Source organism: Somniosus microcephalus, chromosome 11 (assembly GCF_052327205.1).
Source record: "Somniosus microcephalus isolate GS21.2 chromosome 11, FLI_Smic_1.0, whole genome shotgun sequence".
Taxonomy (NCBI): Eukaryota; Metazoa; Chordata; class Chondrichthyes; order Squaliformes; family Somniosidae; genus Somniosus; species Somniosus microcephalus.
Window position 1 is genome coordinate 198,777,124 of NC_140997.1, and position 11,259 is coordinate 198,788,382.

Consider the following 11,259-nt stretch of genomic DNA (forward strand, 5'->3'; position numbering starts at 1 on the left):
AGACAGGGGCGTAGCCAATACACACAATAGGAACAAAAGGGGGCGGTTCACACAATACAAGCAGGTAAAACACATGGGCTGATGAAGGCATATATTTCATCACAATCTTCTTGCTCAAGAAATGATGCATGGCCTGGGAGAAACTTCAAGGGAAGGGAGATGAAAACTGGTAACACTATACTGTACTTTAAAAAGTATGAGCTAGCAGCTTGGTAGTGCAGTGCATTGTGTGCTGGAACACTACACAACTTCTGTTGATTAATTGGCGAGAGCCAGAGTATGGGAAAGGCCATTCCCCAGATAGGCAGGATAAATTACAGCGCCCAGTAACAGAGCAACATCGCTGGAGGGATAGGAGCAGAGCAGCTGCCTACTTTCTCAATCAAGGCATGGGGGGAATTTGAACTCCCACCAGCTGGCGGAAACCATGTATGGAGGCAGTTAAAATGGGATGGGAGACTTACCCACTGGCCTCCCACCTTATCCTGCCGACTACAGTTTTAAATTGCAGGTGCCAAGGACACCCGCCCAAAGCCATTGGGGTTGTTGTTTGAAGATGCATATCAGACTCCAATGATATCATCGGCATAGGCCCCAACTGCAATCTTAACCCGAGGCCTGAGCAGGGAAGCCGTGATGACTTCCCCACCAGGCCCAACTGTCGGGAAATGGATCTAGGGCCAGAAGAGGGCCAGCAACGTGTTAATTATAATTTTTTGTAGTTTCCTTGTGGGCCAAAAGGTGCAGGAGTGTTCCTCCGGGCCCCACAAGGATCTGTTAGGTCTCCCCTGTCCTGAGCTTTACTCCCCCTCCCGCAATTCCCTTCCAACCCCCCTCTCCTGACCACTTACCTTAGGGCCGGGGACTGCTCCCTCTGGTTCCCATCAGTGGCCTCCTGCAGCTCAATTTTAACAGCTGGGCAGCTGCTTCCCACCAACACTGGTCGGGAAGATGGCCAGTGGCATGTTAGTGAGGGCCAGACAGCTGGGCCACCCTGCTGCCACTCCCGGACTGGCCGGTCGCTCATTAGGCCATGTTCACGCCCAGGAGTTAAAAATCAACCTCAATGTGCAAAGGGGAGGGGAAAATAAAAAGGTACTATACAACTAATGATTCAAACTACCTAAAACAAGTACATAATAGCACAAAGATTTTAACAAATGTTAATTACTCAGAATGATAGTAAAATAAGAATAACAAAATTGAACTTAAAATCTAACTTCACATCAGACAGAAAATAGTACCATATTTCCTGTAAAAAGTTTCCCCACAAACATAGTGCTATTTAAAGAGTTAATAGCACTCCACATCACAAAAATAAAACCAAATGGTCAAAGGCCATGTACTTGGTTTCCTCTTTGATTTTAATTCTATAAATAGGCCTATTTAATTAATACATGAATGAAACCACTGAACATGATTAGTGTTGCAACTCATTATTCAGCTTTAGCAGACCAACAATCTGAACATGATAACCAGTTCAAAGAAGGACAGTCTCGTTATATTAATGAGATTTGGGAAGAAAATCAAAAGCAAACTTAACTTTACTCAGCAGTACAACATAAACTACTCGGAAATTTACTGCTTATACAATAGTTTCACTGCACTTCACTGTGGATTTTCCCTGCTTCTAATACACAGAATGAATAAACAGTTTAATCACCAACAGGAAATTAGTTTACATCAACATTGGGAAGTAATTCACTTTTTCATAGCACAATTCTGAAATTCTAAGTAAACACCTAAACTTTGTATTGCATCTGTGCCTTTTACTTACAAAAACTATTGTACACACAGAAAAAAGCAGTCTATAAAAACCATGCCAATCCACAGAAAGTAAGCACAGTACTGTACATTAAAAACTTGTACCATCTGAAGAAATGTTTGACAATCTGTGCATCTAAATATATATCCAATTTATAAATGGTGAGTCTTCACTGATTCCAAAAAGAACAAACAAAGAAGTAATAATGCTATATCCAAAATATTAGACAACAATGGTATAGTCTTTTTTTAAAAACTGACCCTGTGGTTAGATCAGAGTTGCTTCTCAGTGCATATTCAAATGAGGTAGATTAGCAGCGGTTAGATAGAAGTAATCAAAGAGCACTTACCAGGTCATGATTGGTTGAATTAGAGTCATCTTCTGGGAAAGGTATGTAAACAGCTAAGGCCACACAGTTGGCAAAAATAGCAATCAATATAAAGATATCAAATGGCCTGTAGGTCTAGTTAAGGAATACACCGTTTCAATAAAAAATAAACTAATTAATTAATTAATACCACCAGATCAAACCTCAAAGGAATGGATAATCTGTCTTGTTCATGACTAAATCTTTTTAATTTTTCCATAGACAGCATATGTTATCACATATATTGGGATTCTACTTTAAACTTCCAAAAGCAATAAAATGAAATAAAGTAATTTAACTACAATTGATTTGGCAAAAGTTATACAAAAGGAAACTAATCTTGAGCCAGTTAAAATTGATTATATTTTATTACCATACAATTATTAGACAGGTGGTATAACCATTAACCATGTTAGTATGGGCCTTAATTTGCTGTAGCAGTGCATTTAACGGTGTCTGCCGTTGGTTAGACTTGCCCTTTCACATTTAGTTTTTTTTAATTTTTTGCATGGCAAGTAGCTGAAAGTGTGAGCTGATAACGGTGCTGTGAGGGAAACAGGGCAGCTGGGACCTGAGTGAACAGGGCAAACAACTGCGCATCTCCTTAACCAATCAGATTGAAGGATTGTGAAATTAACAGCGCAAGGACTGAGTAGGAAATGTAAATTAGAGTGGGTGAGTTCAATGTCAAATCAGGTTCAGAAAGAGAAATAAAGAGAGGGAAAGAAATATTGGATTAAGAACACCCGAGAGGTTGATCGGCAGTAATTAACAGCTTTCACGTCATTAAAAGGGTATTTGCCGTTGTAATAGCATGACATAACTTTCTGTGGCGAATTTAGTTTGTATCTACTGTGCAAATACAGCAATTTCACACCATTCAATGGATTTCAATGGTAAGACAGACAGCAAAATGCCAGTTGCGTGAAGTTAACAGTGAACGGTGCTACTCAGACAGCAACCTTTGGTTATTGGCATTTGACTGCACATCTGCCCCTCACCTGAAGTTGCTATACCATTTACGCTTAAATAACGGCAAGCGCCATTAGCCTCCCCATTATTTTGACAGCAAAATCCTAGCCAATAAAATAATCTGAAGGAAGTTTTTTTTCTGAATAAACATGCAGAATTTTGAACACCTCGACTAAATCTCCCCTGAAGGCATGAGACACATTTGTAACAGTGCCAGAGAGGTTGTTTGGCAGTAATTAACACATCACGTCGTTAAAAGGGTACTTAGACTGCAATGGACAAGACGTAACTTTCTGTGGTAAGTTTAGTTCTTACCTACTGTGCAAATACAGCAACTTCATGCCATTCAATGCATTTCAACGGTGAGCCAGAGAGCAAGGTATAATTTTCGCGAAGCTAACAGCGGAGCGGCGCAACTGCGACAGCAACTTTTGGATTTTTGAGTTTAACCATTCATCTGCCCCTCACCTGAAGTTGCTGTACCATTTGTGCATAAGTAACAGCAAGCACCATTAGCCTCACCATTATTTTGACAGCAAATTATGGCCCATTGAGAAAATTGTATAGAAAACTTGAACAAAATTGGTGTCAATTTATTGTTACAGTAAAATTTTCCTGGTTAAAGGTTATATTGCTAGTCTAAATAGTATGACAGTAAAATATAATTTATTATTGCTGAATTCAAGGTCATCTTCTTTGTATAAGTTTTGGCAAAGTCAATTGGTAGTTAAATTATTAGATTTCATTTTATGCTTTTTTTTTAAATGTAAAGTAGTACTCCAATAAGTGATAACTTGTGTTAAAAATTTTAAATCATTTTCAATCACAGAACTTTAATACAGTATATGGTGCCAATACATGTCCACTTCAGGAAATCAAATGTTCGATACTTATAGTTGTGCAGTTAACTTACCAAACAGGTATTTAGTTTCTTATTAATTGGGAACATCTATAATGAAAGTGAATGAAAAGTTTTAGTGAAGCAGCATTCCTGGTAAGTTTGAGGTCACCTTCAAATAAATTGCCAGGAATAATTATTTAGTGTATAGGTGTAACTGGGGGCTATTGTAATACCATAAAGATCTATGTTTTTCTAAGGAAGGATATTTCTTTCGATTGAGCTCAGTTCACTCACTTTGTATTGATTTTCTTTGTTTTATAAAATGTTGCTATAAAATTTGAGGTTGATGTGTATAGCATATTGAGTTTATATGAAATTTGTTGAATAACATATATACTTAATTTCCATTGGAAGTAGTTTCGCTGAGGATTTGCTATCATTTTGCGTGCAGACAGTATCCGATATGTTTGGTCGTATTATACGTGCAATATGTAAATGCTACGATGACCTTGCAGGAACGTACTCAAAAAGTAGAACACGCAGCTAATGATTTTTCACGGTGTTATGTCGAAGCTCCTGCGCACATCATCTGCGCGATTAAGAGCAGAGGAAAAGGATACTTCCATTCTACTATACTAATACAGGCTCTTCTGATGGGGTTGTTGAGATTTAAGCAGAAGAGGGCACGGGGCGGCCTGTTGTTCACAGTACTGCCCTGCTGCTTCTTGCTCTTGGCGAATTGCTGGCGTTTTCTTTGGGCTGCTGCGCTGTTGGATTCGGTGGTAGACTTCATGGTTGCGGCAGCTTTAGCCTGCCTAGCCGCGTCAATCGCAGCTTGCCAGGATAGTGCTGCTGGCCTCGGTGCTTCGGAGTTTGACTCGAGACCCGGTCCGTCGCTAGGTAGCGGGTGTCTGTTGCTGGCATAATTTACTCCTGTGATTTAAAAAAAAGACGTAATCAGATATAAAATTGACCTTTTTTTTGCATTTAATGAGGGAACTGTCCACTAGGTAGAGTGGGCTTAAAGAAACCCTTCAAATTATACAACGAATCCATTTTTTAAATCAAGAGAGCAAATACAAGAGAGAAATAATCATTTTGTGTTTAAAGACGTCGGATCAGCGAAACATATGAAAAACTGCAATAATATCCATCTCAACAGCTGGCATTATTGCTAGGTTGCAAATACACACTTTAAGGCTATATATTCAGTGAGGTTTCATGTTACCACCGCCTTACACACACAATCTGAAACAAAATTATTTATTTAAACAGAGGACGGCGTATGTATCTTTCTGCCACATTAACTGTCACTCTGTATGCTTCATTGGAGTACATTTTATTTCTTTAATCAGAAATCTGCAATATCCATAACCAAGGTTTTTTCCCTATTCTGTATGGTGCGATACATTAGACCTTATGCAGATTAAAGCTGTTTAAGCAAAAAGTTCTAAAAATCAAAATGTAGTTTATTAACCTACATTATACCGTCTGCCAAACTCCTGTATCTAGGTTTAACCAAATTATGTTGAACCACAACAATAACTGAGACTCTATTTTTTTCCTTCGTAACATGTGAAATACGTTCCGGGAATCAAATAGGAAACAAAATAGCGCAGGGCAAATGTCAGATGTATTAATTAAAACCTTCAAAGTCACTACATCTCGAGCATCCTCGATTAGTGCAATGGTTATAATGAAATCCTCGGGATATTTACCTTCGTAGGGTTCCTTTAATTCATACATTCTCACCACCTTCGTATTACATCAAAAAAAATGACTAAAAACGAAATGACGAGGCGGATTTTCATCCCCCGACCCCCATGATAGTCAAACACTCGCGTCTATTTTGTTTCCCTCCGCTTTTTTATCCAACATCGTTGTAACATCCGGGCTCCGGCGGTGCTTCAGCCGACTGATTTCATCGCTGCTGCCGGTGTGATCCTGGCACGACGGCTCTCCTCTCCTCTCCTCCCTCCCCTCCGCCTGGCGCTGCGGTCCTCCCGGGCCAGGCTTCGGCTTCCTCGCCCCCCTCTGCCTCTTGCCTACTTCTCCCTTGGGCGCTGTCGGCGGGGCTCCGACATGGTGCGAAGGCACGGCCGGCGGAGCTGCTGCTGACTGATGCGGGGGCTCGAGCGCTGACTGATGATGGGGGGGGGCTCGAGCGCTGACTGATGGGGGGGCTCGAGCGCTGACTGATGGAGGGGGCTCGAGGGTGAGGGAGGGGGGCGCGCGTCAGTGTGTGTGTGTGGGGAGAGATCGGGAGCGCGCTCGAGAGAGGTGAGGGGGCGCGCTTTCTGCTCAGGTGTCTCTAGCTCAGTACCAGCATCATCGGACAGGGCTTGCAAAAGGGTTGTATTCCCCAGAATTTAGACGGTTAAGTGGGTGATCTGATCGAAGTTTTCAAGATGTTAAGGGGACCAGATAGGGTAGATAGAGAGAAACTATTTCTGCTGGTTGGGGATTCTTGGAGGAGGTGGGGGCATAGTCTAAAAATTAGAGCCAGACCTTTCAGGAATGAAATTAGGAAACATTTCTACACACAAAGGGTGGTAGAAGTTTGGAACTCTCTTCCGCAAACAGCAATTGATGCTAGAACAATTGTTAATTTTAAATCGGAGATTGATAACTTTTTAACTTAACTTAACGAAAGGTATTAGGAGATATGGGCCAAAGGCGGGTATATGGAGTTAGGTCGCAGATCAGAAATGATCTCACTAAATGGCAGAACAGGCTTGAGGGGCTCAATGGCCGACTCCTGTTCCTATCCTCAGGAAGCAGGGCGCAGGCACCCCCAAACATTAACACCCTCAGCACCAAGACATGGGCACTCCCACTCATGACCCACCATACCCACCGACAGAGGCACAAAACTGCACCCTTAGGACACCTGCACCCTTAGGACACCCGCATCCTCATCAGCCTGGGGGTAGGGGCACCATCACCGAGCAACGATACCGGTATCGCTTAGCAACGCAGTAAGGGGGGGGGCATCATTTCCCCCCACCCCCACAACAGAACACGATTTATTCCGATTGATAATTGCCTGCGTCAGAAAAAGAGACAGAATGCATTGGCTTTTAACCATGTACAAATGAAATTAGCATTTCAGCTAAATGTTATACATTTTAATACAGTAACTTGGAACTGTAGGAGTTAAGAGTAACATCAACTGAAGTTCCAGAAGCAAAATCATAAGCGTTACTCTACCCCACAGGCCTGGCAGTGCTTTGCTTCTCCAGAGCACCTTTAATGCTTTTTTTCTTCCAGATGTACATTTTAAACTATTACGAGAAGGATCACCAGCATTTCAAAGTTTAAAAGTTGCATGCTTATAATGAGGTATTCTAAATCATTCTGAAGACTACAAATATTGAAATATACTGGATGTTGAAGAGCCATACTACACATCCATACACATTGATTGAAGATTTCCGTGATTAATGTAATTGTGAATGAGGTGAAGGCAAATCCAAACCCCCACCGCACGAACATTATTATGCACATTAGCTATAAGTTATAATGATTTATCAGATACTCTGTCTCCATGTGAAAATGTTGGGGTTGAAATTGGTATGAGTTGCGCTTGTTTTGGGGCGCAAAGCATACCAATTTAGCAGTGGGACTGCCTGCGCCCAATCTGCGCAGGTGTTGGCCCCACTGCTAAATTTATGATGCCCATTTTTTAGACGTCCCGGGGAGATGCCTAAAACAGGCATTAGGCCCCTTGAATATGTAAATTAGCTCTGTTGAATTACCTTTTTTCAAAATGAGTACGCGGGATAAGTGTTGGGCCTGCCCCACTCAGGATTCTTCAGCAGCCTCACGGCCACCAATGAATGTAAGGTGGTTAAAAAAAATGTTTTATAAAAAAAAAGCACCTTCCTGTGGAGCCAGGGGGAGCAGAATGAGCTCCCCCGAATCCACAGGGATTGTGATCGCCCATCCCACATAGCATACTCCAACCCTTCTCCTGGCACTTACCCGAGGGCTGCTACCAGCATCACAGTTGCCCGACATTAATGTCCGCTTGGCCGGTGAGCTGCCTGGGGTTATGCAACAGGAGTCCGCAGCTTGCCACTCTAATTTAAGTGAGGCCCGAGGTCCGATTTCAATTGGGCCTCGGGCCCACCTGTTCAGGCGCAGGGATCATTCCCTGTACCCTGTATGCCTATGCTATACAATTTCTAACCCTTTGTTTCATTACTTCTTAGTCTAGTTATTTAAGACTAGGCTATCTAATGTAAAGAGTAAAGGTTAAATTATTCATCATAATGTGCTGCATACATTAGATAGTCTAATGTCAGCCGTGGCTCAATGGTAGCACTCTCGCCTCTGAGTCAGAAGGTTTCCGTGGGTTCAAGTCCCACTCTAGAGACTTGAGCACAAAATCTAGGCTGACACTCCAGTGCAGTACTGAGGGAGTGCTGCACTGTTGGAGGTGCTGTCTGCCCTCTCAGGTGGATGTAAAAGGTCCCATGGCACTATTTTGAGGAAAAGCAAGGGAATTCTCCCTGGTATGGCCAACATTTATCCCTCAACAGACATCATGAAAATTAAACAAATGATCTGCTCATTATCACTTTGCTGTTTGTGGGGCCTTGTTGTGCACAATTTGGCTGCTGTGTTTCCCTACATTACAATAGTGACTGCACTTCAAAAGTAATTAATTGGCTGTAAAGTGCTTTGGGACATTATGAGGTCATGAAAGATGTTATATTCTATGTAATTCTATATTAATGCAAGTTCTTCTATCTTTATCTGCATGTTTAATCTGATGATGACTATTCAAATAAAGTAGTTTTCAGGGCTGCTATATGGATAGTAGTGGCCAAAAGAACTCAATTGTCAGTTACATGTACAGTACAAATCAATGTTTTTGATACTTTCCTAGAACCTTTATTTTAGTATTTCTTTTGTCATCTGCATTTGTCACCAGTTTAGATTGGTGGAAACCATATAACATTTATCAGTTTAGAAGTCAATTTTGGTTATTCATATGTAAGCCAGAGTAGTAATCTAATACATATCTACCTACCTATAATCTACTTGCATTTGGATGTCTTCCCCACTACATCATCTTCAGCGGCCTTTGATTCTCCACCCTCCAACCCTGTTCTACCTTCCCTCAGTCTCTAACTTGCTGTACCTTACCCGTCACCCCATCCTCTAACCTTGCTCTTTCCCCCTTCACCTCCAACCCTGCTCTATCTCCTCTCCTCGGCCTGCTAACCCTGCTCAACCTGCTCCTCCTCTAATCCTGGTTGACTTTCCCTCTCTCCTCCATCCACTCTAACTTGCTCCTCCTCTCCACTACCATCCCCTCCCTCACTTGCATTTTCTGGTCTCCATCATAATGTAAAATCACAGTATTATATAAAAGTAAGGATGCTCGAATTTAAAATGGGGACGAAATCATGTCTGCACACATGATTCAGTTATTCTGTTGTCTACTAACCCCATTTCACCGTAGGACTACAGTTGCTCTGCACTCCATGTATGCAATGCCATAGGAGATTGACTGGTTATATATTAAAAATCTTCCACCTGTGCATATTTCTTATTGTGTAACATTTACTCCTTATAACTGTCATATTTTTCTGTCAGGTTCACACTTGTGTAATGCTATTTCTGTCACATTTTATTGTTTTCAAATTGATTTCCCTTTCTTGAGTCCTCCATTATTTGGTCTCCAAGGCAGGTGGTATTGTTGCCTAATTAACTTTGAGATCACCCACATCCTTCGCCAGCCTAGGTGGTGCTCTGCTGACAAGCTTCAATTGTTTCCAAGCCTTCAAGTTTCTAAATGTAATTTTTTTTCCAAACTTCTAAAATAAAATTGAACAAAGACTTCCACTGTTCCCACTGTCACTGGGGCCCCAAATGCATTTCACCACTACTGCCATCACTGCAGCTTGCTCCAACCACCATCCCACTACTCTGACACCCCGTCCAATCTCCACACCACCTTGGGTCTCAACCGTTACCATCCCCTTGTTCTCAGCTTACCCCCACCCCACCACCTCCCCCCATTCTCCACACCATCCAGGGCCTCGGCTGCTGCTTACCACCCAAGGCCTTGCTACCCTACTTCTGTCCCTGTTCTGCTGTCCCTGAGCCTCTGTCCTTGTGGCAGCAACTTGCTCCCTTGACCTGCTGGTTTCTCTTCAGCAGTTACACAGCACTGAGCTGGGAGCCCAGCAATTTGTTTCTTACAATGCTTACTCTGTTATGTTTTATTTATAGCACAGTCTTCTTCTTAGGCAGTCCCTCGGAACCGAGGATGACTTGCTTCCACATTAAAAATGAGTTCGCAGGTGACTGATTAGTCCAATACGGGACCTATGTAAGGGGTCGTTTTAACGAGCTTATGGTGTGCTAAATCGGTTTTGATTTTCGCACTACTCGTGAGCGGTTTCGAAGCGCTCCCCCCTCACGGTTCTAGACACTGGGCTTATTGCCAGACAACCTTTGTGTGTTGGCCCAACTCGTGACTCGGAAGACAAATGGTCAGATGAGACAGATTGAGTTTTAAATCAAAACGATCTTTATTTTTGAAAGAGAATGTACACAGAGAAAAATGGCAAGAATAAATGCAGACGAAAAATAACGTTTCTCACAGAGGACTAAATTATACACTGAGAAAAATAACTTTAAAGCATATAAACAGTTCTAAAATAGCGATAAACTAAAAGCGGGGGTGAGGGAAGCGCACGGACACATCGAGGGATAAATCACACTCCTGACTTACAAATACCCTTAACGTTACAAACCCTCCCATTACTGAATATACCTCAATTATGTCAGTTAGGTAGAGTTGGGCCTTTATGCTCACCAGAATTTCAAAACCCTTCTGGACCTTGGTACTTCTTGTTAAGTCTGGAATTTCCAATCTTCCATATGGGACCGGCTCCTGGACCCTGTTACTTGGTGTCGTCCGGGACCTCCGACCTTCCTTATGGGACCGGCTCCTGGACTCGCTCTCCTGTACAAACTTTGGAAGTCCTCCGAAATCCTCGAGCCGTTTTCTGTTCCGCACGGTCCTCGAACTCCTGATGGTAACTGGACTTGGACTTCACGGTGTGAACCATCTCCGGAGGAGTCTTCCTTACTCTGGTCGAATCTTAGACTACCTTGCTGACGATTTACCTGAACGGTTATACTCTTTTCTGGCCCTAATCTTGGCGCCAAATCAGCCGTTTTCCTTTGTTAAGGTTGCTTTAACAAAAGCAAGCACATTAATTTTAACTGCTTGCAAATCGAACTAATGGGAATCCGATTAGTGTCCCTTCATTTGTGTGTGCTCAGCAGTTT

General features: G+C 42.3%; 1 protein-coding gene across 3 annotated transcripts in view; it reads right to left on the reverse strand.

Moving 5' to 3' along the window:
• Nucleotides 1-6,074, reverse strand: part of cacna1db (calcium channel, voltage-dependent, L type, alpha 1D subunit, b) — a 792,002-nt gene extending 785,928 nt beyond the window's left edge. For all 3 annotated transcript variants that reach the window (XM_086001660.1, XM_086001658.1, XM_086001657.1), the window contains exons 1-3: nt 5,664-6,074; nt 4,566-4,878; nt 2,115-2,220 (exon numbers count right to left, since the gene is read on the reverse strand). In XM_086001660.1, the coding sequence (XP_085857786.1) occupies nt 2,115-2,220; nt 4,566-4,878; nt 5,664-5,691 (447 nt within the window). In that variant the 5' untranslated portion in view covers nt 5,692-6,074. The remainder of the gene's footprint in view (nt 1-2,114; nt 2,221-4,565; nt 4,879-5,663) is intronic.
• Nucleotides 6,075-11,259: the final 5,185 nt, after the last annotated feature.